This window comes from Pararge aegeria, chromosome 14, assembly GCF_905163445.1.
Source record: "Pararge aegeria chromosome 14, ilParAegt1.1, whole genome shotgun sequence".
NCBI classification, from domain to species: Eukaryota; Metazoa; Arthropoda; class Insecta; order Lepidoptera; family Nymphalidae; genus Pararge; species Pararge aegeria.
In genome coordinates this window covers 9,914,901-9,942,743 of record NC_053193.1, presented here as the reverse complement: position 1 = coordinate 9,942,743, position 27,843 = coordinate 9,914,901, and the positions used below count along the sequence as shown (strand labels likewise).

The 27,843-nt window shown below is 37.6% G+C and overlaps 3 protein-coding genes across 7 annotated transcripts in view; all 3 read right to left on the bottom strand.

Annotated features, from left to right (window-relative positions):
* The window catches only part of LOC120629203 (ATP-binding cassette sub-family A member 2-like), a 33,816-nt gene extending 20,871 nt beyond the window's left edge, over positions 1–12,945 (bottom strand). The window contains exons 1-3 of one of the 5 annotated variants that reach the window (XM_039898058.1): positions 12,928–12,945; positions 935–1,176; positions 90–421 (exon numbers count right to left, since the gene is read on the bottom strand). In XM_039898058.1, coding sequence (XP_039753992.1) covers positions 90–421; positions 935–1,173 — 571 coding nt within the window. In that variant the 5' untranslated portion in view covers positions 1,174–1,176; positions 12,928–12,945. Of the gene's footprint in view, positions 1–89; positions 422–934; positions 1,213–6,191; positions 6,406–12,927 lie in introns of those variants that run through there. The other 4 variants (XM_039898055.1, XM_039898057.1, XM_039898056.1 and 1 more) reach the window with 4 other exon arrangements.
* Positions 12,946–14,288: 1,343 nt separating this feature from the next.
* On the bottom strand, positions 14,289–17,817 carry LOC120629294 (28S ribosomal protein S7, mitochondrial). The gene is made up of 4 exons (XM_039898196.1): positions 17,644–17,817; positions 16,958–17,152; positions 15,952–16,186; positions 14,289–14,603 (listed from the first exon to the last, which is right to left on the bottom strand). The coding sequence occupies exons 1-4, from the start codon at positions 17,709–17,711 to the stop codon at positions 14,385–14,387; spliced, it is 717 nt and encodes a 238-aa protein (XP_039754130.1). The 5' UTR covers positions 17,712–17,817; the 3' UTR covers positions 14,289–14,384.
* A 2,085-nt stretch (positions 17,818–19,902) lies between these two features.
* LOC120629372 (DNA-directed RNA polymerase I subunit RPA43) lies at positions 19,903–27,351 on the bottom strand. Its single transcript, XM_039898302.1, has 4 exons — positions 27,136–27,351; positions 21,482–21,673; positions 20,823–20,972; positions 19,903–20,328 (listed from the first exon to the last, which is right to left on the bottom strand). The coding sequence occupies exons 1-4, from the start codon at positions 27,312–27,314 to the stop codon at positions 19,995–19,997; spliced, it is 855 nt and encodes a 284-aa protein (XP_039754236.1). The 5' UTR covers positions 27,315–27,351; the 3' UTR covers positions 19,903–19,994.
* Between the last annotated feature and the right edge of the window lie 492 nt (positions 27,352–27,843).

Genomic DNA, 27,843 nt, shown 5'->3' with positions numbered 1-27,843 from the left:
GCGATTGAATTGATACTTTATACAAACAAACTTCTTTTAATGATCCATTAAAATTTGATTATCTATATAAATTTGCTTGAATAACAAACCTAGTAATGCATCATCAAATTCGACGGCAGCTATTACTTCACGAATTGATTGTTTATCACGATATACTTGTATGAGCTCTGCACTACTATTGTACTCTTTAATTCTTACAAGCTCTTTAGCAATTTCATATATAAGCGTCGAATTTAGTTCAATATCTGGCGGAATTTCTGGAAAATCTGGTAATTCAGGATCATCTTGATCTTTTATCATGTCATAGATATCTAGTATGTTCTGAGCAAATAAATTTACTACTGCACTTCTCACCACACTGTCTAATACGTCACTTTTCGGTGAATACGCTATTGACAGATGAGTTATATTAAGACCCGCACTGAAATTAAAGAACAAACTTAGCTCGTAAAATATATAAATATAATATATATTTATAATATTAGTTCTTATCACTGCATGCCAAACTAAAGGTAAACGCAAAAGACTTTAAAATACTAAATTAACCACAGAATTCTGGAAAATTAACATATAATTGGGTGTAGGTATTTATGCAAAAATTATATTATTATTACATCCATACAGTTACTATAAATGCGACAGTGTGACTGTTTGTTTATTTCCTATATTCGGCTCAGCTTCTGCACCAATTTTGATAAAGATCTACATGGGATACTTTTAATCTCAAAAAAGCACGAACACTTTCCCAGGGTATTTAAAAATATAGCATTTGTAGCCTATGCTCGGCTTCACAGCTAAACCAATTTGAGGGAAAAATTGTATAGCAATAATGGAGACGGCATTGGAAACTGTTTAGGAATAGAAACCATTCCCGCGAGATTGTTAAAAAAGCACAAACAAACTAACGTAACGTAGATAATGAGCAAATTCTTACAATACTGTACGTGAAAAATTTAGAGTGTGGGCCGGTATAGGTGGGTATCTTATAGACTCTTGTCTGACAGGCTCGATCTGTTCTCGCAGAATGAGTACTAGCGCCATGGTAGCTACAGGCAATAGCAGCTCCACTACCGTCTGTCCTTTGTGCCTCCATTGCTGAAGAAAGTTCTTCCACATCAACAGACGAAACTTGATCCAGGCGTTTGCCTGCATTGCTTGCTTCCTCACCTTCATTTCCTGATTGGAATTATATCACTGCATTAAAGTTTATCACTAAAATTGAAAAATCATTATCATTCAAGTTCAAATTCAAAATTCAAAAATGTTTTATTCATGTAGATATTATCACAGGCACTTATGAAGCGTTCATTCATTTAACCAAAAACATTGGTTACACTTATGTTAGTGATGGTGGTAACTGCATTCGTTAACTTAAAACTAAAGCTAGGAGCCTTCACCTACCTTACTACTTTGACGTACCTCCCTTATTAGCTTAGTTATTTAAAGTTTTATTGTAACGTTGTCATTTAGTTTTAAACTTAAAAAGATCAGTTTAATCTATCATTAGATGGTCTAAAAATCAGCTACAAGTAGGTATATAAAAGAGCAAATTTGAGCATAGCAACTGTTAGATAGGCCACTTAGTATTTCATGTGGGCGAAATACCTACCTCCATTGTTAATTTGCTTATTGACCTAGACACGAATACGGAAATGTGACAGACGGACTCTACTCTTCTTACCTTAGTGCACAAATCGTCTGCTAAATAATAATTTTAGTACATCCTAGTCAGTGGCGTGCACATATTTAATGCACAAAAGCACTGCCTACCCTAAAAAATTATATAACACGCGTAGTATGAGGATTTTTCCATTTTATGCAATTTCCTGGTAGGCAGGAGGCTACCCTGGTCAAAATCTCTGCGCACTATTAAGCAGGTGTGTAGGCATAGGTCTTTTGAAAATCTCTGTGCTCTTTCGCGCTGCGTGTAATTTTTCTCGAAGTAAACCTATTTTTTTGGCCGACCTCCCCGGTACTGTGGTGACCGAATGGATCTATGAGTGGAGGTCACGGGTTCGATGCGCGACAGGAGCAATTTGAGAATTTATAATTGCTGGACTGATTAGGTTCCAGCAGTGGCTAGCTACCATCCTAGAAACAAGGAGTTGCCGCCAAGCGATTTGTCGTTCCGGTATGATGTCATGTCGCCTCATAAGACATACCCCTAAAAAGTGTGCTTGTTACCTTCTTAGACTTATTATTTAAGGACTAACATAAAAACGTAGAGAAATTAAAAATACCTAAATATTAGGTACTCCTTATACGTGCAGGATACAAAAATTATATCTCCCGATTATATAGGTACCCTGACAAAGGATAAAATTAATGTGCCCGCCTGCTAAAGCAGGACAACAGGGAATAGAAGAAGTATATCCCCGATTATTATTATTACATGTGTATTATTTGGATATTACGTCCACTTCTGCGCAAATGCTAGGAAAGTTGATAAAGCTGTGGCAGAAGATAACATTTTATCCTTTCCCCGGAGAGAAAGATGTCTCCTGCCATTATATTGGCTGTTTATAGCTCATTAGATAACACGTTTTAATATCCAAACTATTAAGAAACTATCCAAACTATTAAAGTGCGTCTCTTTGTTTGTTACCTATGTTCGACTAAACCACTATTGCTATCCTGCCTTCCAGGTATGAACCGACTGGATAGGATACTTTTGATATCTTTATATTTATCTTCTTAGATAAACAGCAGGGAATCGTTCCTGGTGATCTGCTTTTATCCCCGGCTTCACAGCCAAACCGATCTTTTCAAAACTTTGTATAAAGATATAAGATAGCATTCGGAAAAAGGCATATTACATGAAGCATGTAACCAACTCTTAGTGGTTCCACAATTACAGGAAGGATAAAAAAAACTGGTATGTATTGACCATTCAAAAAATAATTCGTGGTAAAAGTTCCTCACTTCGTAAACAAAACTATGACACTTGCTTACAACAACATTTTTCCATCAGTGCATCTCATGTGAAAAAGCTATAAAATTTAAAATTGATTCAATTTTACGAATTTCATAGTTTTCAAGCGGACACAAACCTGATGAAACTAATACCTACGTATCAACAAAGTAAGTATTATTTGAAATACTTACCTGAGATTCAATGGTTTACTAGGCACAAAACCTTCTTACGTAGCCTACCTACTAGTTCTAAGTTCATTTCTTGTACCTGCCTAGCAAATAAAAATCGATAACTTCTATCACGTGATCGTGCTACTCTGTATTGTTATTTCGGATCGATCGACTAGCCTATCTACTCAACCTGTGCATAGCACGTCACATAAATGGTAGATACCTAGGTACTTTTGGCAAATTTTGTTATCAAAATAGATAACTGAAGTAAAACGATAATCCTGACCGATTAGTCTATGAAACCATTTAAGATAGCACTACGCAGACAGGGATAACCATTTCAGTGCCAACCATTACCAATATCTATCTATCTTTTTATATATATAAGAAACGTGTCTGTAGATTAAAGATTTTGCAAATAGATAAATTTTGCCATTAGAAATTAGCAATAGATCGTAAAAAAAAATATTTTTTTTTATTTTTGGATTTTTTGTCTGTTTTTCTGTATGTCTTTGGTTACTGAACGGATTTCAATGCAATTTGGTACTTGGGATTAAAAAAAATACTTTTCACCTAGAAATTCAATAGGGTTTGTTTCGGGCATGGGATATGGGATCTTGTTATATGGGGTATGGGATCTTGTTATGGGGCAGAGCTGCTGATATAGAAACTATATTTATATTATAGAAAAGAGCTGTGCGATCGATATAAGTATAAACTTAGATCACGCGCATCCCTTCGTACCAAATTTAAAGAAATAGGTATACTTACAGTAGCCACGCAATCTTAATATATATAAATCTCCTGTCACGATGTTTGTCCGCGATGGACTCCTAAACTACTTAACCGATTTTAAATTAAATTGGCACACCGTGAGCAGTCTGGTCCAACTTAAGAGATAGGATAACTTAGATCTTTAATTATAGTCGCAATTTTATTTTATTGCAAATTATTTGTCTATAATTGACAGTCACATGTTTTATATATATATACTACTATACTCATTTAAGGCTTAGCGATACTGAATAATTTAAAAACAAAATCAACCGCAGACGAAGTCGCGGGCAACAGCTAGTATATTTATAATAATATTATCTTTATTAAACAAAACATAAGTAATTATAAACAAAAAGTCGATATAAACAGTCGACTAACTAGAAACGGACATAAATTAGTGATATCTGCATATCGCCTGAGAAAAGTACAGAAATCCATTGTAGGGATGGGTATATGCTTTTATAACATGATACCGAAGGTAATATTAGATCTACCTTTACCTAAGTTTAAACAATATATTAAAACACATTTAATAAATCGTGGTTACTACACGATTGATGTATTCCTAAACGACAAGGTTGCTTGGAACCTTGGAAGCAATGCAAGCAAGCAGAAAATTGGGTTGCAATTGTATTGCAGTATTCATTCTTATTCTAATAAATAGTTTTATCATGAAGGGTATTAAATAGCAGCACCAACCTATTTAATTCATTATAATCAAAGTAAGCGCGAGTTAAAAAAATTAAGGATTATACTTAAACAGTTTATTTTCGATCTACACGAAATTGAAAAAGTTCATTTTAAAAATTACACCCGATTTTTTAATATATTAGAATAAACAACTTAAAAATATATGTACAACTACACCTACAATAAATGATTTTTACAGAATTTGAATTTCAGTAGATATTTTTACGGTTGCTGTCTCTTGCAATAACGGTTACTATTCGTTGCAAGTGATAAAAGCTGAAACCGAAGAAGGTACATTAAATTAAAAAAAAAAAATTATAAAAAAAAAACCTCCTATCTATTTCCTGACCCCAGTTATCATGGCTTACCCTGAAAAAACTACAATTGTTGCCCCTGGTACTGCCAGCCATTTCTCAAATGAACTGCTACTACGGAATGCATTAAAATATTTAATAAATTTCATTCAATTTGTTGTAAAATTTAAACTTAACTACATGATGATAAGAGTAAGTTTTTTACAATTATTAGCCACACTAGGGTACCTACACTCACATCTCACTACCGTGTAAATCTTATGTACGCATCAAAAGTGCCACCTTGAATAAATCATGGGCCTACTTGAATAACGATATTTTTGACTTTGACTTTGACTTTACAAACGTCAGGGTGTAAAATACCCAGATACCTTTCTATTATAAATATGCGTTTCGAAAAATGCGAAACCTAAATCGTTACGACCATTACCTACCTACTTAAAACTTAGAACACATCGTAGCAATGCAACTTATTAGAAAAAAAAGATACGTCACCAAAATTACAAATAATAAAATTATATATAATAATATATCACCAAAATTACAAATAATAAAATTATATATTATTATATATATTATATATTATTATATATTATTATATATAATTTTATTATTTGTAATTTTGGTGACGTATCTTTTTTTTCTAATAAGTTGCATTTCTGAACATGATAGTTGTGGTATTTTCGGAAACAATAGGTACTCAGGTAATTTTAATTCATGAGATGCGCATTTTTTATTTGAAGCTGATAATAAACAGTCTGATTAATCTACCTCACTAATTAGGTAATAATCTTATAAATCAATCCATGATTTTGATTGTTCTTGATTTAATTTGCCTAAGAGTAGGTATAATTGATAACAGCTAGAAGTAAATAATGCGCACCCCGGAAATAAATAAAAATATCGAGTGTTTTAATAGGTGGATACATATAGGTACCTACGTACTTAGTTTATTTACCAGCAAAAAGCGTGTGCCTTTCGTAATTTATTTCAGGATCGATGATTTTATTCAAATGTCATTGTCATAATATTAGGTATATGTCCTTATCTCTATGTATATGAACCTACGTATCTATTAATTCGATTTATGTACTTAGGTACAATAATATTAGATTAAATTACCTACGAACTTACGAACGTAGAATCAGGTTTAAGGTTTACCTTAATACTGTCAAAGGTCCATAAAAGGAGTTATTATATAAATAGTCTTTTAAAAAAATCGTCGTCTCTATGTTCTTACCTACTTGTAAGTTGTACCTAGGTACCAAAAGCTTAGAAAAAAATAATAAAATGTGGGATACCTATGCCAAAGTAATTATTACCCACCTTGTATTTAGAGAAGAGAGCACGCTATGATGAGGAATTACAGGAATGCACAATTAATTGAAGGTAGGCGTTATGCGTAGCTCATAATTTACATCACAGTTTGAACTTAACAATACTAACACTAACTCAAACGGACAAAACTATTTCCATCACTATTAACCACTTTACGGTTCACTACGCGGTATCTTACTGAAAACTGTCCATGTACGATGTACGACTGTTCACGTATCTATCCAATCATCAACAATTCGTAGAAGTACGTACCTACGTACATACGCTTCTTATCATTGTAGATATTAATTTAGATAGGTACGTAGGCAGGTGAATATCAGCAGTCTTTTCGCATATATGTAACTACCTACTGGACATCGCAATCCTTTTGTATTATCCTTTACATTTTGCAGGAGTCATCAAAAGACTGCATCGTCATCAATTAACCGCAGATTGTTCATACGAGTGTACCTACCTACTCGTAGCTAATCGTATTTGTGCAAAATCTCTATGTAACATAGGTGCAACTATTCTTTGTAGAAAATCCATACTAAATACAGCGAGGCCAAGGGCGAGACGAGGAGACACCGGCTAAAATCCCACGGTCGGACAGCACAAACTTATAAATTTTAATGTGGTGGACCATGTCACCAGGTGGTTTACTATTTACCTTTTTTTAATTATTTGTTATATTAATTCTCAATTATCAAACCATTAACGGCCCACTACAAGGCACAGGTCTCACTCACTGCTCATAAGTGATATTTAATTACTTAAAAAGCCCATAACTCCGAAAAGTTTGAAGAGCGTCCGTTATGCTGGCCATGTGTGTATTGCTAGATTTCACATACCTTCCTTTGAGATGGAAAATTCTCAGACATGGAGGTATACTCACGATGTTTTCCTATACCGTTAAAGCAAGAGTTATTTATACTTAATAATTAATTAAACAGCACATACCTCCGAAAAGTTATAGGTGCATGCCAGGGATCTTTTTTTTTTTTTTTTTTTTTTTCGGATTGTGTGTAGCTGATTAACCCTAATGATTTTAACAGCGTAACGCGGGCTTGTTGGCGAGCCTCGGAATGGGGCTCTGCCAGGAAGAGTTTGAACCCTAGGGCTCGAAGAAGCGAAGGGATCGTCGGCCTGAGGGCGCCTCATGTGAGGCCGAACCTCGGCTCAGGCGACGATTGGAGTGAAAGGGTTACGGACGGTGATTAATCCGCACGCTTCCAAGAACGTGGTGCGAGCCCACGTCCGGTTGACGTTAGAAGTCGGGGACCTCGTCTTCGCCGGCGAAGACGCTGTGCATAGGTTGATTGTGTGTTCTGATAGGGAGCATTGTCAGTAGTAATCTGATCGTCAGGGTCGTGAAGGATATGTTTAGGCCTCCTCTTGTTGAGAGTGGCGCTAAGGTTGGGTGAGTAAAAAGAAGCCGCAACTATGAGAGGGTTGGGATGTCGGATAGACTTCTCAAAGTAGATTTTCGAGAGTTTTTTAAAGTATTGAGCAATAGTGGGGAGTTTGAGATCTCTATGGAGATCGACGTTGCGTACGAACCAGGGGCACCCAGTAGCGTTGCGCATGAAGCGGTTTTGGAGAGTCTGGAATCTCTTATATGCGGAGGGAGGGCGAGACGCGAAGGCGACGCTCGCATATGACATGATGGGGCGGACACAGGTTTTATAGAGTGTCACTTTATGACGAAGTGACAACTTGCTACGTCTGTTTAACATGGGGTAGAGTCTACCGAGAACGAAGGCAGCCTTGTTACGGGCTGCGCTAATGTGATCTGCGAAGTTAAAGCGACTGTCAAAAGTTACACCCAAGTACTTGGCTGTCTTTTGCCACGGTATAGGACGGTTGAATAAGTTAAGGTCCCTTTTGTCCCTGAGGTCAGGGCGGGCTCGTCCAGTGAAAAGCACTGCTGTGCTTTTATCCGGATTCACCTCTATCCTCCATTGGCGAAACCAAGCGCCTAAGCGCTCGATGGCCTTTTGGAGGCGGGATATGATGCGAGGTATGGTTCGGTATGTTGTATAGAGGGCGGTGTCATCCGCAAATTGGGCTAGCTCTACGTAGGGGCTCTTTGGTATGTCGCTAGTGTAAAGCGCGTATAGGAGGGGTGATAGAACAGAGCCCTGAGGGACTCCGGCTCGTATGGGTCTGGTAGATGACAGAGTGCCATCTATCCGGTAACGGAAGGTGCGATCGCTCAGGTAGTCTCTTAGCAGTTGCAAGATTCTGTCTGGGATGCCCTGGTCGTGAAGCTTATATATTAAGCCCGCATGCCAAACCTTGTCGAAAGCTTTGGCTACGTCGAAGAATACTGCTCCTGTGAGCAGCGGGTATCTTTTTTCAAAGAGACCTCTGGATATGTGCTCCGTCAGGCGGTGCACTTGGTGGATGCTAGAGTGTTTGGCTCGAAAGCCGAATTGCTCGTCGTTGAGAAGCTTTTTTGCTACTACGATGGCTTTGAGTCGGGCCAGTATAATTCTCTCATAAACCTTTGCTAAGGAGTTGAGTAGACTAATCGGGCGGTAGCTGGTAGGGAGATTGGCGGGTTTGCCAGGTTTGCGTATACCTATAACTATTGCCTCTTTCCACTCCTTGGGGAAAGAGCATCCTGCCAGAAGGGCGTTGAATATTAGTACCAGTAGGTAAAATAGTTGTGGGGGGAGGCATTTTAATGCTTTATTGGTGATGTTGTCGGGACCGGGTGCTTTCTTTGAGTGCAGCTTGTTGACAATCGCTTGGACCTCGTCGACGGAGGTGGGAGCTATAGGGTCGCTGTCGGGAGACGGGATACCAAGGCTACCAAGTTTACTATTGACTAGCCTAACATGGTCGGGATCTATAGACACATTGCTCGGAGTGCATTGGGATTCTATTGTGTCTGCGAGGCATTCGGCCTTATCCGAATCTTCGAAGGCGGGTGGGAGATTTGGGCGTAAGAGCGGAGGGGTGGCTGAGATTTGGTCGGCTTTGAGAGCTCTCGCTAGGCCATAGTACGCAGTATGGGATGGCGTGAGCTCCCCTAGCTTTCTGTCCCATGAGTCGCTCCTCAGAATATCAAGGCGAGCCCTGAGTTTTCTTTGGAGTTTCCAGAGTTTCCTCCGGTTGTCGTCAGTCGGGTAACGGGCATGGGCTCTAGCTTGGGCATTTTTACGTGTCAGCAGCTGTCGGACATCCGCCGGCAATTCTCTACGACCTAAGTCGTTGGGAATTGTACGGGAACAGTCCTTCAGTGACTCACTAATGTGCTTCACAAAATGAGATACCGCACATTTGGCATCTTCTACTGAGTCTATAAATTCAGGGATTTCGGACAGGTGCACAGATTCGAGCGTCTTGAGTCTGTCTGTCAGACTTTTCCAGTCTACGATGGTTTTGGTCGAAACGGGAGTATCGGCTGGGGGTCCTAGCTGGAGTAGGACGGGACGATGGTCGGAGCTAAGCTCGTGTAGCACTTCTAAAGAATGCACATGGAGTGCGACGTTCTTTAGAATAGCTATGTCCAGTACGTCTGGTCTGTCGTTTGAGTTATTTTTAAACGGGTAGCGAGTGGGTTCGTCCGGGGCTAAGATATCAAAGCTTAGGTCGGGACAGAGGTTGTACAGTCTGTATAGTTGTCGTCCTCGTGTATTTAAGGCAAGGGAATTCCAGCTGGTATGTTTGGCGTTAAGATCTCCGCATAAGATGACGGAGCCGCCTAGAGCTAGAAGTGCACGGAAATCACTTTCCAGCAAGTCTTTAGAGGGAGAGAGGTATACAGATGCTATGATGACCGACGTATGGCCGGTCATACTGACCTGACAAAGGGATGCTTCTATGTTGATTAAGTCGGGAGGTTCGAGAGGAGTACAGTGAAGAGACCTTTTAAAATATATTAAAGTGCCACCCAAAGCGGAGTGGGATCTGTCGTTTCTAATAACGTTATAATTTGATATTTTAGGCGTACGATTGCAAGGTTTAAGGAAGGTCTCTTGCACTAGGAATATGTCTAGTTGGCGTGCACAGGCAAATTCTCTAACTTCGTTAATCTGTTGGATAAGGCCGTTTGCATTGAAAAACGCGATTTTAAGAGATCGGGGTTTGTATCTACCTATTATTGACGTACTACCCATTATGGTGTAGTAGCTTCAATTGCCAGGATAAGGTCGGCGTGTTCGATGCAAGCAGTTAGCCTGCAGTAGTGTGGATCATTGAGCTTGCTCATGCAGAGAGCGAATTCAGCCCTGCCGAAGGTGGCTATGACCTTCATGAGGGATTTAACTGATTTGCTCTCTGTAATAGAGCCCGAGCCTGTGGGCTCTTTAGGAGCGGGTGGGCTGGGGGAGCGGCTTTAGTCACTGTTGATGGAGTAACCTTAGAGGCTGTGGTGGGTGCTGCCGACTTAGGCAGGGGTTTGTTCCAGGCGTTGGTGGCTGGAGCCGGCGCGGGAACAAATTTTTCGATAGGCCTCTGAGGCTGGGAAGGGGGATGTCTGCGGCCGGGGGGCTTACTGCCACGTAAGGGCTTGCGCGGGGCTTTCGGACATCCGCGATAGTTCGCGGGATGACCTTCCGTCTGGCAGAGGACGCAGCTAGGCTGCCCTACCGTTTTGTCCTTGCGAAGACAATCGGCAGTGCCGTGATCGCCGAGGCACTTGACGCACCTAGGGCGGGCATGGCAATTGCGGGCAGAGTGGCCGTAAAGTTGGCAGCGATGGCACTGGCCGATCGCGCCGCGATTACGGGGAGTTTCTACCCTGAGGCCTGTGAGGCGACATATCGAGCGGACATCGAATATGGCTTTGCCCTGAGGGCTGAGATCCAAAATTACAAGGCACAGCTCGTAGGGAGTCTTTGTTTTATTATGGTACATACGATGTACCTCTTGTACTGGCAGGTCTTTGGACAGAAGGTCCTCTTTGATATGCTCTGCAGAGAGCTCTACGGGAAGGCCACGGATGACGACACGTAGGGTGCGTTCATCCTCTAGAGCGTATGAGTGGAATCCTACATTCTCATGGCGAAGGAGGGCCGAAAGTTGCCGATGGTCGGTTGAGCTGGGGCATTGGACTCTGATGCCAATGTTCGTTGAGCGAGCTCCGTTAAAGGAGATGTTCGCGGCGTCTATAAGTGGAATAATACGTTCCCAGGCAGATTTCTCTCTAATAAATAGAGGTGGGACTCGCTCGCGGCGTTCGTCGGTCATTGGGGAGTCTTCAGACTCATCGCAGTTTTCGACAACGGTCTGTGAAGGAGAGGGAGCGGGGGAGGGACTGGCCGTTGTTGCCTTAGTGGTTGCCCGCTTAGGTGGGTTGGCCGTGGTTGCCTTCAGCTTACGCTTCTGGCGCTTTGAAGCGACGGTTTGAAAACCATCGTCTTCCATATCGGAAGAGGCGGGTGCAGCCACAAAGTTTTGCTTCGTGGTCTGCGGTTGTGGCTCTGACTCCATTGCAGATTGCTCGGAGGGGTCGGGGGACAGGGGTGTTTCCAGGAATCCCAGAGGGGTGTCCTGCGGGGAAGGGGCGGGGGGACCACATTGGGTCATAAACTGACTCAGGTAGTCGGGGTTTCTTACCTGCAGGTCCTTGATGAGGGCCTGTAGGTTGAAATTAGCATTTAACGCGGCCATAGTGGCCGCGGAATTCAAAATACAGTGCCTCCCTGCCGAAGCAGGGAGGTGAGTTCCTAAGGTGTGGCCCTAATGAGCCCTCGCCTTTAGGTGACGAGTGTGAGTACCTATGGTAATTATTCTAGTGTACTTACAGAATCCTAGACCCTGGAACTAAACTAAACTAACCACAACGCAGAAACACACACAATCGGACACTACTTGGAGCACGCGAAGATCGCACCGCTAGGAGCGATAGACGAGACATCCGTACTGGACGGGCGCCGGAACCGAATGCCAGGGATCGAATTGGATCCCCCGTATGGGAACCCGGAGTTCTAACCACCAGGCTCGCTACGATATAAAAACGCACCGGTTCTGTCCTCGTCACAATGCGAATACGTCGCATCAACTACTATCTGGTCTGGTCTTCACAGCACATGGTCTTTCTAGCGGACTGGCAACTCTTAATGGAAAAACGTAAACTTTTAAATAATCAGTATTTCCAGGCAGGACTACCTGTCTGCTTTTCTTTTAGTGTGCGATTATCTCAGTAACAACAGCTTGTGGTACAAACTTGATACTTATACTCCTGAATAGGTCCCGAGTAGGTACTAAAGTACCTTTCCTAACACCCATTGCAAAAAGAGCTCATTAATTGCTTTAGTAACTACCTAATAGATAGTTCCTGGTGACTTACAGTTGACTTAGCACCCCCGTTTCACAACACAACGGCTAGCATATTTTTTTTCCCAGATAACAACCCAGAGGTTCCCAAACTTCTCTGGCCTACTCTGCCAGAATTTTAAAACTAGCTATAAAGATTTTTTCATATCTCGGGCTTAAAATTATACAAGGTTTTGCTGCTAAGCCGTATTAAGGCATTATTACTGGTCACCATACACTAAAATTTATATTAAGAGGATTGAAAGAGTACAAGAACGATTTTTGCGTCTGCTCTCTTTTAGATTCAATAGAAATCTTCATAATTATACAGATAGGCTTATTTATTTTAAAAAGCAAAGTCTTGAACATAGACGAGAGCTGTTGTCAATGACATTCTTATTTAATTTGTTTAACAATGGCGTTGATTGTCCTGAACTGATTCACAGATTTGCGATTAGAACACCGCGCACAAACACACCTCGGGTTCCTTGTAATTTGTTGTATCACAGGCCTTATAGAACGAAGTTGGGTAAATATTCTTAAGAATATCCGACATTTATAACGATTACGTAAAAAAACAAAAAGAAATAGACTTATTTCATAATAAATACGCTGACTTTAGGCGTAAAATTATTGACACTTTTAATTGTTCTATCTGACATTTAAAGATAAAAATAAAATAAATACTTGACTTCTTATGTTATCAAATATTCAAAATTTAATAAGCTTAAACTTGAACATTGATGTTAATTTTTATTTTTTTTTATTTAATTCTTAATTTAATATGAATTTTAATTTTAATTCTATTTATATTTTTAACATTATTAATTAGTAAAATATTTTTAGACATTTATTTTGTAATGCAGTTATATATAAAATGTAATTAATTTTGAGATTATTTGTAAACGTTGTGAAATCCTGTAATAAGCTGAACATTCACTTAGCTCGCAACGTAAAAACTTGGACAAGAAAAAATGTATTAGTGGTTGGTTTTCCTAAATAAATAAATAAATTGTGAAAACGGTAGGTACCTACCTCTGTGCTTTCCCGTGATACAAAATAGGAATTCTATCTGCCTCTTGGCCAAAGTTCATCAAGATCGATGAAGGTTGAGCCAAACGTAGATAACAGACACTTTCGCAATCAAAATTGTCAATAATTGACTGTCCAAGGCACCTACTACGGTTTAACTCTTAGAGTTAAACCGTAGTAGGTGCCTTGGAACCTTTAATTTCCTCTCACAAATTAGATACTGCTAATAATAGAGATAGTAGTAGTACAACACAAGAAAATAGTCGATTGTCGTGGGTAACGTTGCCGGAAGTCAGTAAATGTATGGCGGACCAACTTTGGAGTTTTAAAACACAAAACGAAGTTCAGCGAGGTAAATTTGGCGTACGTCAATTCAGCTAAGTATATTTTACTAATACGGAGTAGTAGTTAAAATAAGTGTCAACATTTTAGCTGACTCAAACCAAGGTTAACAAGGATTCTAACCAAGAAAATCCCTAACATTATTTATGAAGTGTTAGCGGCCTCCATATTATATTGTGTGGAATTTGTAGGTATTATATGTAAGGAGTAACGTAATATGTCATGAGTGAGTGGGTTGCTGGTGTCTGCTGACGATTTCGATTCTCTATCTCCAATAAATTCACCAGATCTTTACAAAATTAAGCAAAGCATGGTATACCGACAAAATCTTTTTTTCCTTCGTGATACTATTGTAATTATAATATCATCACATTTTTACAAACATTCAGGCAAATAAATGCCAGTTATTTGAGTCAAAACCAGAAGTGACCCTAGTAGCAATAAAAACAATAAAAAAAATTTGGGGTAGCACTTTAATTTTATTGTTATTAATTATTTTAACAAATATTACTTAATACAATTATCTACACTTATTTTTAATAGGCGCACGAAATACACTAACTACTGCCATCTGTAATGAGCATATGCTCGGTTGGCTTCACATTGTCTATGAAGATCTTGTTTTCTCTTTACAACTTTGCCTGTGTTGTTTGCAGCGTCCAAGAGTTCCCAGGCAAATTGCTCGGGAAAATGTATAGTCCTTTCCTTATCATTTGTAGCCTCCAAAAGCCACTTAATGGCTAAGAATAGTGACCTTTTTTCTGTTATAGGTCCAGGAACCTAAAATTAATAGAAAATATTTATTAAATTGCAATTTTGTTTTTATGACAGAATATATATCTTTATTTGAGAGCTCAAGTTGCAAGCATTTGTTGCGAGAGCGTTGTTTACGCAAAAAAATGTATTCGCAACCCGAACAATGAACATAGGTTCCCGAGCACAATTTAGGGATTTCTATTTTAGGGTCTCAACAACTGAGTGCCAATAATTATAGATTGCCATCGAATTACAATACTGGAAAAACGTACTGTACGTAGTTAACTTTCGCGCAATTGAATAAGTTAACGTAAGCAGAAAAATTTTACACTTGGCACTACGTGCTCGCCTAATTGTAACGTTTGCCGAAAAATGTATTTGCTTGCATGTTAAAGCCTCGCGCAGATAATGTAACACAAAAACTCTGTCACAAATCAACAATAAGTATCGTATATCCATCCCCAGGATACAAGCTAAAATTGTGCGAAACTCCATCGAAATCAGTGACGTGATTGCGCCGAATATAGATAATAAACAAACATCACGCATTTATAATATTTTATTCTTATGGGTAGAACAGATTTTATCTAGTGATAACGACTAAAGGCGACGAGAGGTATCCCTGCATCGTCCAAAGTCTCATACAAGACTGAATTGCATCATTTTTTTTTCATTTTCGTTTTTCGGAAGGACACTTGCCGATAACCACCTGAGGGGTTGCTACGGCGTCACCGGGGGAGTGGGGTGAGCGCGAAAGCTCGCCATGAGAAGAGCCCCAGGGCTCGACGACATCGGGGGGGGGGTGAATTGTATCAAAAATGCACCCGTATTTATATCAAAATACCCACCGGCACAATGTCATGAAAGTTGGCTCTGAATCATATATATTTTTTATTATTTCCCCAAAACTTTTTATTAATTAATTAACAATTATCAGCACATTTGTTAAAATGCTATTTAATAAAATGTCTGGCATAACTCTTTAAGACTCAACAGATAAGAAAAATTGTACTATAATTGTTAATATTTAGATTAAGAATAACTTTAAATTTTATTGCCATTACATGGTGTGCCACATTTATAGAAAATAATAATCATAAAAATAATAAATAATGATTGCAACAAATTACTATTTCATAAAATTTACAGCTTTTTAGTTGATAACAGTACTAATCTTCACATAATAAGTTTTGCAAGCATGTTTTAACAGTTATATCACTGCACTGCAAGTCAGATGTAATTCAGTTGCTGTCTGCTTACATATGGCTTACATCAACACACACATTAGCAAACACAGGTGTAAATTAATTTAGATGCAGTGTTGGGATAACATCTAAATTGCAATTTCATTTAATTTTTTGATATTAATTACCTGGTATGTTATTCCACCTCTTTTGATTGGTAATAGTTGGAGTAGGGGTCTACAATTTTCAATTGCTTTATGTAATATATCCTTAGGATTGAGAATTACTTTTTCCTTTTCTTCAGGTGTAGATGCAAGATGATATCTTTCTATTTGTAACCTTTTAACATTTTCAAATGCCTTCTCAACTATTTGACGAGCAAGATTTTTGTTACCCATTTTCATCACATGGTTGATAACTTTGCTGTAATAATTATTTTTAATAAAATTTACTTATTAGCAAATAATTGGTAGATATAACCCAAAAAGGATAAACATCTTCTGTACTAGACTAACTTATTCAGTTATGTATGAAATAAAAAATTATGAGGATTTTGTATGAAAATATTTTTTACCATACATACCACCAGAACTTTTTTAATATAGTACAGATGTAAGAAAATCATTTTACCAGAAAGATGGCATCATAAATGAAAAGGAAGACTAAGTAGAAAAAGACCAAGGACTAAATGGATGGACTTTGTGAAAGATGATATATTTTTGAAAGAGTGGATATTGAGATAACAATTAATAGAAGCGAGTGGAACGATGTTGTGGTGACCCAACATATCATAATAATTAACATGTTTTAACTTAACACTAACCAAGCTTCTCCCTTCTTTTAATTTTGTATATTTTTTTCTGAATATAAGCAACAAAAAAAAATTTATTTAAAGTTAACAATCCTAATTAATAGAAAAACAACATTGGATATTGAAGTTTTGAGAAATGAAATCATTAAAATAAATTCAAATATCTCATTCATACAGATCAATAAATGTATATAATTCCACATCTTGCAAGTTTTAAATCCTCTTTCTAGTTTATATGTCAGTTTCACAAAACATTTGTTTGATATTCTATAACAGATCCTGGAACTATAAGGATGCAATACATATGGGAAAATCTGTAGGCAGACTTAAGAGTATTATATCATTGTACCATTTAAAATTTCACAATAAAATATATGTCTTACTTTACAAGTGGATCATAGTACACTGAAGAAGTCTCACTGACTCCAGGTGGCTTAACAGGGGTAGAAGCCAACTTGCTCAACTCATTAAACTCAATCAGTTTGGCTTGCTCTTCTTTGCTGAATATTGGATTACGGAAGTAGTCAGGGAAACTTGTTGGTCCTGAATAGAGTCTACATTGCAGGAGCGCCGGACGACTATAAAAAAATTATACATTAATTCACTTGTTATTACACACTATCGAAAAAAGAACAAAAATACGAAATTTAAAAAAAAAAACAGATTAAAGCGAGTAACAACGTGTGGGCATTATCGCTGCATAGCAGTCTCTTCTATCGAATCTAAGCTGTAAATATAAATAAATAAATATACTACGACAATACACACATCGCCATCTAGCCCCAAAGTAAGGATAGCTTGTGTTATGGGTACTAAGATGACTAAATCATTATATGAATAATATACATAAATACTTATAATATATAGATAACCACCCAGACACTGAAAAACATTAATGTTCATCACACAAACATTGTCCAGTTGTGGGAATCGAACCCACGGCCTTGGCTCAGAGAGCAGGGTCGCTGCCCACTGCGCCAATCGGCCGTCAAAAATATGTATCTCATTCTTACAATATTCTGATGCGCTACAATATTGTAAGGTTATAATTAGTTCGAAAAATACTAACAAATTGCAATTCGCCGCTTGCAGTACACTATAGGTAACGCCACTTATTTTATATCTAATACTGTTCATTATTACTCCCCAATTTACAGCTATCGTAAATAATTAATAATATAAAACACTTTTCAGAAACAATTCAGAGACAAATGACAAGTGACAACTGAGAACTGACGTCTGACAGCGCATTACTAATTTTTTTTTCATTTAATTTTATGCGTGCTTTAGACTGCCGCAAACTAGCCTTGAAACGCGAGTGCTGAGCCGATTAGCGCTTAGTTCCCGATTTTTGTCGGACAATGGATTTACCGTAGAGCGCAAACGTTGCCCGTAGGTACTTATCCTACTAAATGTATATTTATAATAATAATAATAATAATAGTAAAATAAATAAATAAATAATAGTGTGGTTACTATAAAAGCTCGATACTACATTCATTACATTCATTCCCCTCAATATACCCCCGGCCCCGACGTCACGCCTAGGCGGCGACGTCCGAAACATGTCCTTTACGACCATGATGATCAAATAACTACCGACAATGTGTCCCAACAGCACACAAACACACAACCAACATAGCGTCTACACCGGCGAAGACGAGGGCCCCGATTTCTGACGTCATCCGGACGTGGATCCTTACCACGGTCACGGGGGCGTTCGGACTTAACAATGATTAGTCCAAATGTCCACCAACAATCAGATTAACGACGAACCGAGCCGAGGTCCGAGCCCTCGCAGGCGGCACCCGCGGGTCGACGTCTCCCACTCTCCCCCCGATGTCGTCGAGCCCTGGGGCTCTTTTCATGGCGAGCTTTCGCGCTCGCCCCACTCCCCCGGTGACGCCGTAGCAACCCCTCAGGTGGTTAGCGGCAAGTGTCCATCCGAAAATCGAAAATCATTCCCCTCCAGTACACTATCTATACAATGAAAAGTTATGGTCTATTGATAGTTGCGTATTATGAAATAGAGTATCTTAGAGTTGTAAGATATGCTTTAAAACCATATAAACAGGCATTTCGACATTCAGTCTTAGAGAATAAGCTACACGCAAGCTATAAAGCGTCTTTTAACTTCCCATGAGATATGATTTTAGCGTGCCTTCAAAAAAGTAATAAAGGAAACAAAACTAAAACGCGATTACAGAATCCTATGTTCATCATAATATGTTATGCATGGTAATGAATCAATCAAAGAAATCAGAATAAATCTATTTAGACTAGGGCGCACAACATAATAATTTTTAAAAATACCGTAGCTACACGTACACAGTATCTTTATTTCCGTTAATCGGTTTTTAAAACTTGTATATTTTTTATTATTGCTACCTTACGTTCAAGCATTGTTAGACAATATATTATATGCTATGTATGTGTTTGTGGCTAAATAACGTCGTGAATTGTGCTGTGAATCGCGCCGCGAATGCGCGCACTTGTCTGGATCGTTAATGTTTAATACCGTCAGAATGCCGTTACTGCTTACCAACGTTATTTTCATCAAGGATGCTATTCGTTTTCTTTAAATGGCTGCAATAACGCCCAGTGGATTCCGTAATCTATTTCAAATTTCTCTGTCAGTGTCCCATGCTGATTTCGCTAAAAGGAAATGATCAAGCCATCTCACCTCTTTCCAAACTTGAAAAAAGAGCTGCGACTTAAAAAATATTCTACTGATCATGAAGTTAAGGAGGCAGTTTCAGCGTATTTTGAGGACAAAGACAAAACATTTTTATGAGGGTATAAATAAACTAATTGAAAGATCTGAAAAATGTATCTTTCTTGCATGTGAAATATTGAAAAGGAAAAATACTTTGGTTTTTTTATTTCCAACCCTTAACCTCCATTCCGCGAACATAAAAATGCTTCCTCGTAACACCCATCGCTTTTCTGCACAGAAGTTAGTCATCTAACTCCAAAAAGGCTTACAGGGTTGTGCATTAAAATCCCCAAGCATAAAAACGTTCTCAGAATTGTTGCTCTCTATTAGAGCACTGACTTCGCTTAATTAAACGTAAATTCGAGCATATTTTCTACTACTGCATCTACAGGCATATATAAGCTAAAGATTATCATTACTCGGCCCATCACGCAAATCTTTATAGCGGCGAGTCATTATGACACTTTAGCACCAGCACTGAATCGAATAATAGGCTTTCTTCACAATATTGCTACGCCCCCAACTATTTGCTACCGTGCAAATGTGGCGTACCCAGAATAGAATTTTTATTTTCCTGGTCATTAGCATTAGCAAAAATTACCAAAAAAACAATGACATTAAAAATAAGTATATTTTCTGAATATTTATGTAAACTATGACTCCTTACAATGTTGTGAGGTAAATAATTGTATTCAAAAACAGCATCAGTCCTTTTTATGTTTTTTTGATACTCTGGGAATTATTTCAGGCTGCTTAGGTTCAGCCTCGGGCACTTTACTTTGTCTTTTTTTCTTAATCTTTTCGGGTAAATTATTTTCACATTCCACATTAAGAGGCTGACCATTGCAATTACTCTTTTCTATCATATTAATAGAACTTGTTTTCTTTTTCAATGCTGAGTGTGTCATTTCATTATTAATTTGCTTTTTGATTGGCTTTGTTTTGTCAAAGTTCACATATGATATATTAATTGGTCTTGATGTTTTAATTTCAACTGCATCATCGTCATCTCCATCTCCTGCTTCAATGTTCAACCACCTATGAAAAAAGATAGAACTGATATAAAATATAAATAAAGCAATTTTTTTTTTAGAAAAACACTTATTTTCTATGAGAAGGTGTGTTCACATCACTTAAGATGTATTAAGTTACGTCTTTGATGTATTGTCTACATATGCCCTTCCTTAATTAAGCAAAGTAAATTAATAGATCGAAAAATAGGGCTTAGCACTTTTTCAGTAATAGTCATGCTATGGATAAGATTGCCTGAGGATGCAGGATCACTAGATCAGTTCAAGAATAGACTTGCTAAATAAAAGAAGAATGAAAAGCACAAGAATTGATATAGGTGTCAATAAAAGCTGCTTCGAGTTTTATAAACAATAATATTAATCCCTTTCCACAAAGAATATAGTGATCAAAATGACTAACTTTTAAATAACATTTTAGTTTTAATTTAGATGTTTTTTGTACAAATAAGCATTAAAATGTTATTAATAATATACTATATTGTACACTTTGTCTTTTATTACCGTTCATCCAATTTTCCTCTGATATAGGGTAAGGCTCCATATAAATCTAGCACAACAATTTGGAACATCACTTCTTGTCCTTCTTCAACAGTTGATCCTATCCAATCATCAGGTACCTCAGTAGGCCTTGGTATTACCACATTAAATACTCTGAAAAAAACAAAGTTATCAGAGATACTTATTGTTCTGTCTTTTTTAATTTTGTAAATATCATAATAGTATTTGCACACCATAATGACTGCAAACCAAGTCAACTGAAATTAGGAATAGCATTTGATTTTGAACATAAATCAAACTTTGCTATATTCTTGTTTGGTCTACTTGTTTTACACTTCAAACCATACTTTCACACTACAAATTTCAATGCTATTTTAATTTGAGTAGACTAAGTGTCAGGCTGAATAAATATGTGGGTATCTGTTGCCATTCACTACCAGTGGCATGCTTGGTATATTTCTATAGATTAGTTTTGATAAGATATGGTGCTTGGCTGCTTCTGGCCAGTAACTAATTCAGCTGCACAACTGGCCATTCACTTCTTTATATCCCATCTGTATCCATTATAAATTATATAAATTGGGTGATTGGTATTCAACACATTTATATAATTTAAAACTACACTATGTGTGTTTAACTTTTATGAATAATTGTCTATTTACCTGTGAACTAAGATGCCAAGGTGTGTAAAGCTTTTTTTATTAACAATTCCTTTTAACATTGCACCAACATGCGGCCGGAATATGAAATAATCTGCCTGCACTTGGAAGTGCACATCTGCATTATCATTTCGTATTGCACCAACATTTTGTAAAACTCGAAGATTTTTGTAACTCAAGAGAATTCCATTAAATCTAAAAACCATGAATAAATTACATAGCCCATTAAAGTATTAGTAATTACATATTTTGTTTACAAACAAACCAAATTTTACTATTTTTTAACTTTCTAAAGCAGTGCTTCCAAACCTTGGGTGCCATAGAACGTGCAGAGGTGCACCGAGAGGCACATCTCTACTTCAAAAATTAAAGAAAAGAAAAACATTTTCTTTATGGTCTTCGTGTAGTTGTATCACAGCTGGTCCCACACTTTGAAAAATTGTGTGGAGATCACCAAGCTCAGCCATCCCATTGTTGGGGTAGTTTTTCCTTAATTCTTAGTTAAAATCTATTATTTATTATATTTCATAATGAGGATGTTTTATATTTTGCACCCATCTGCCTAACTAACAACTACCTATTTGTTATAACTACTAGGTTAGTATTATGTATAAATAATACGATATTACATAGTAACACGTTTATTGAGCTAGGTAGCAAAACTTGACAGTCTATACATGTGTTAATTAAACTACCCACTTGGTTTTACTTTTGTTAAGAAAAGGTAAACAAATGATGTAGATACTTATATATGACATACCTTTCCCCCAAGTATGTCATGTAAATTAACTAAAGTTTAACAATTTAAATCAAGAAATCCACAGTACACTATTAAAAATATAACATAAAATTAAACAAATAAAGTAATTAATTTAATCATTATTTTCATTAAAACAACTGGGTCTAGAATATGGAACTTTAGAATGAACATTTCGTTTAGTTCTGATCTTCCCCCCTGACGTTTCAATTTCAGCTGATTTAGGTATTCCTAACATCTCTTCCCATTTTTCTGCACTTGGTATTTCAATAATAGGATCATTTTCTGACTCTTGCTCTGATCCGCTTCCTAAATCATTATTCTGTTCATTTTGATCAATCTTATCTTCCTCAGTCTCTGCATTACTCCTCTCATTGTTGTTTCCACCAAGTATGTCACTTGTTTTCTCTCTATTTTGTACTTTAATTATTTGATCTATATGACGCCGTAAAACTGCACCATCTTCAGTTTGTACTCTGTAATTAGATGGGCCATCTTTTTCGAAAACTTGACCAGGTAACCATTTTGGCCCGTTTGTGTAATTTCTGTACATTATTTTTTGTCCCACATTAGTTTCTCTGTTTTGCTGTTGTGCATTATTTATTATTTGACCTTCAACCTTTTTATACTGCAGGCTATCAGGGTGCAAAGAATCTAAGACCGTGCGTAGGCGTCTATTCATCAAAAGTTCCGAAGGGCTTTTATTTGTTTTAGAACACGGAGTCACCCTAAGACCTAGTAACATATTTGGAATTTTTATTTCCCATGATCCATCCATCTTCCGAAGCTTTTCCTTCACTGTCTGTACCATCCGTTCTGCCAAGCCATTAGTGGCCGGGTGATAAGGTCACAAGTCTAATTTTGTTAGATTCTAAAAACAATTTCATTTCTGCGGACACAAAAGAAGTTCCGTTATCTGATACCAGGGTTTCACAAATACCATGAGTAGCAAATAAGTTCCTTAAATGACGAATCACTGATGCCGAGTTAGTACTATTTGTCATTAGCACTTCAGGCCATTTAGAAAAAGCATCAACTACTATAAGAAAAGTTTTATTCATAAATGGTCCTGCAAAGTCAATATGTATTCTGGACCATGGTCTTGAAGGAACGATCCACTCGTGTGATGATCTTGGAGGCATATGCCTATTTTCTAGACACCGAGTGCAATTATTTACTAATTCATTTATATCATCGCTCAATTGTGGCCACCACACGTAACTTCGGGCCAATGCTTTTGTGTGCACAATTCCATTATGCGTAGTATGCAGCATGCGTAAGATGGTTTGTCGAAGAGGTCGTGGTATGACGACACGACAACCTAATAATACACAACCATTTTGTAGGGAGAGCTCTGATCTATGTAACCAATATACTCGTAAATCACGATCGTTAACTTTGTTTGGCCATCCGCTTTGTAGAAAGTGAACAACTCGGGAGAGAGTTTGATCTTTCTTCGTTTCAGAGCATATCTCAAGCGCGGTAAAAGGGAAATCACTAAGATTTTCCGCCATCAGTAGTATTTCATAGAGAGGTTGTTCCTCTTGATCTGGTACAGGTAGCGGCCATCGACTTAAACTGTCTGCATTGCCGATTTCAGTTCCTGGTCGATAAGCAATGCTATAATCGTGCGCAGTTAATGCGATTGCGATTCTTGTCAAACGAGGTGATAAAATACATGGCATTGGCCTTTTTGGATCGAATATTAAAAGTAGGGGCTTGTGGTCGGTTATCACAGTAAAATTCCTCCCCGCTAAATAATTGTGAAACTTTTTAATGCCAAACATAATGGCAGTCGCTTCTTTGTCCAACTGTGAATACCGTCGTTCGTGGGAATTTAATGTCCTAGAACTCATTGCGATCGGTCTTTCTTGTCCGTTTTCCATCACATGCGATAGCACTGCCCCAACGCCATATTGTGAACTATCACACGTAAGAATTAGTGGTTTGTATAAATCATAATGAACTAATGTGGTTTCAAATGTAAGCAACTGTTTAGCTTTATTGAATGCATCTCGTTCCCGTTGAGTCCATTGCCATGTTTGAGACTTATCTAGTAGTCTATGTAATGGCTCAAGTATAGTTGCCTTGTGGGGTATAAACCTTTCATAAAAATTATACAGTCCTAAGAAAGCCTGTAACTCCTGGACATTCTGTGGTTCTGGCGTCTTCACTACAGCTTCTATTTTACTTGGAGCTGGGTGGATACCTTCTCCATTAATCACAAAACCTAAAAATTCTACTTTTTCTTGAGCAAATCTACATTTGCTCTTGTTAAGACGAAATCCAGCCTTTTGTATCCTGTCTAGAACAGTTTCAAGTCGTTGTTGCATTTCCAGCATTGTAGGACCACTTACAATTATATCATCAATTAAGACTGCCACTCCTTGAACTCCTGCTAGCAATGCTGTCATGAGTCTCTGGAATATTCCAGGGCAGGCTTTGACTCCAAAAGGTAACCGATGTACGGAGTAGAGACCCTTGCATGTGTTTAATGTTAACATTTTAGCAGTGCTGTCTTGAACTTTCACTTGTGTGTATGCTCTATCAAGGTCTAAGGTTGTAAAGAACTTCGCACCTGCAACTGTAGCAAATACCTCATTTGCTGTTGGCATGGGGTAGGTGTCCGACTCAGTTGCTTGGTTGACAGTACTAAGGTAATCTCCACATAACCGAATGTCTCCAGACTTCTTTACTATTGGCACAACAGGTGTTGCCCATTCTGAATAAGATAAAGGCCTCAGTACACCTTCAGCCACCAAGCGATCAATTTCCTCTTCAACTCTAGCCTTGATAGCATATGGTACTGGACGAGCCTTGAAAAACTTAGGTGTAGAACCAGGTTTGAGATGTATGGTCACTGGATCTCCCCTAAATGTGCCCAGTCCATCCCTGAAGATGTTGCTGTATTTTAAAATTGTCTTCTCAATGTTCACAAGATCACTGTTAGCTATAACATTGATATTCAATGCGATATTCAATGGGCCCAGCCAATCCCGTCCCAGAAGATTGGGGCCCCGACCCTTTGCTATAATAACATTTAGTGAACATTTGATGTCTCTGTATTGAGCTTGTAGTTTAGCTTGGCCAAGTAAGATTACAGGTGTATCTGTCCATGTACGTAGAGTAAGGTTCACTGGTTGAAGAGTTATATGTTGGTTCTGATGTTCTATATTCTTCCAAGTGCATTCATTTACTAATGAAAAACTTGCACCTGTGTCTACCTGCATCACAACAGGTATATTCTCCAATGATACTTCAACAACAAATGGTAATACTTTGGTTTCACAGTTAATGCTGTAAATACCATTCAAGTGTGTATCTGTGTGTTCATCATTTGTGAAATTAATATTTCTCTTTAAAGATTTCTTCTTTACCAAGCAAATCTTCTCAATATGGCCTCGCTTCTTACAGAACCGACAGGTGGCATTTATAAATCTACATTCACCACCATGACGATCACCACACCGAAAACATAGTCGTGTATTTGATCTAGTTTGTACTGCATTTATGTCCATCTCTTCCACTGAGGAGCTTTGAGTTGTTGTTGCTGCTGCACAGTTTGTACTTGTGCTGCTATTTTCTGTACCCGTAGATGAATGAATCATATGGTAGTCTTTTCCTGCAGTCTCTGCTGCTAACATGGCATCAATAACATCTTGATAATGCAAGTTATCTTTTTTCAAGAGTTCATACTGTAGACAACGATCTTTCATACCACAAACAAGCCGGTCACGTAGCATCCGTTCTAATTCCATAAAATTACATTTTGAGCTAATTTTCCTCAACTGTGCAATATATTCTGATGCATTTTCATTAGTATTCTGGTTCCGTGTGTAGAATTTATATGACATGGAGATTTCATTTGGCTTTGGGCTATAATGTTTTGTTAAAATTGTTTCAATTTCAACAAATGTCACATCACTAGCTTTCCTTGGTGTAATCAAGGCCAAAAGTCTCAAAGACTTCCGCTCCACACACAGTAAAGAAATTCGCTCGTTTGGCGCCGTCTAACATGATGCCATTAGCCTCAAAACGAAACTTTAACCGGTCGATGTAATTGTCCCATACATCCGTTTTTTGATTAAATTCATTAAATTTCACTGATTTGTGGTCCATTTTAATTAAATTTTCGCCTCGTCGCCACTATTATGTATAAATAATACGATATTACATAGTAACACGTTTATTGAGCTAGGTAGCAAAACTTGACAGTCTATACATGTGTTAATTAAACTACCCACTTGGTTTTACTTTTGTTAAGAAAAGGTAAACAAATGATGTAGATACTTATATATGACAGTTAGGGTGTTGGTGCAGTGACCAATTTCTTGTCATGAATGAAATGAATGCTTGTCTAGTTGCTAAGAAACTACCAACAACGGCATGCGCAAAGCCAATTAGTGTTCCTGTGCGATGTCACGAAGAAACTGGTTAGGGGTATGACTTCCATTCTACCTAACAGTATAGCCCGCTACCATCTGACGACTACGCCATGTGAGATTGCAGTCAAGGGCTAACTTGTAGTGGAATAAAAAAAAAAAAATAGAAAATAAAAAAAATCACATTTTCACTATAAAATGTATCCCAATTGCAAAGATGAAAGCTGTCAAAGTTTAATATATAATAAGAAGATAAGCTCAGTGATTGAGAAGTTGACTACTAAGTAATAAATAGAGAGATAGTATGTCTGCCTATTTTTTTGCTAACGATGATCGCATGTATAATATTAGTACAGATATCAACATTAGACTATGTCTAAACTTTCCAGCGGTTTAGCAGTTTCCCTTCGATCTCTTCGCAACTTAGTCAAAATTTTAGGCCACTTAAACATAGTATGCGCTTATCCATTCGACTCTAATGAGAGATTAAAATTACAATTTTATTAAAAATTACTCACTCTTTATCAAATTTTCCTATTTTATAATCTAGTAAATTTTTTATAGAATCTTTAAGATTACCAAGGCACCACGGTTGTAAAGCTAGGTTTTGGGTTACTTTTTTCTCCACCACACACGAATTGTTGTCGTTGGCTAATTTTCGGAGCTCTTTCAAATCAAATTTAATAATAGTTGACATGTCTAAATCGGCATTAATAAATTTTATCTCATGATAAAGTACAATAATAAATATGCTGGATAAAAATAAAAATATTGATTCCTGTCAGATTAAAACTTTGTAATGTCAAATCAATCATCGATTTTGTTTTGTTTTCTCTATGGAGGGTAGAGGTAAGGAGAGTCATCTGTGTATATGAAAAAGTGTCGTCAAAATGTATTAAGGATTTTTGAACTGTTCTTTAGCGCAACAACTGGACACTTTTTCAAACAACTGAACTCTCCTTACCTCTACCCTAGGTAGAGGTAAGGAGAGTCATCTTATATGGGAGAAAAGTTGAAAAAGTGTCCAGTTGTTGCGCTAAATCCTCCACAATGGCGCTGGTGGATGCACAGGGTATGGTATGAATGTAGCAATCGTAGATGAATTGAAGTATGCCGAGTTAAAAAATTTAATGTCATTATCGACTAAAGTAGTTAATTATTGAGAATTTCAACAACTTACGTTGTATAAAATATTGTGGTAAATATAACCTTACTTCCTTGTATCT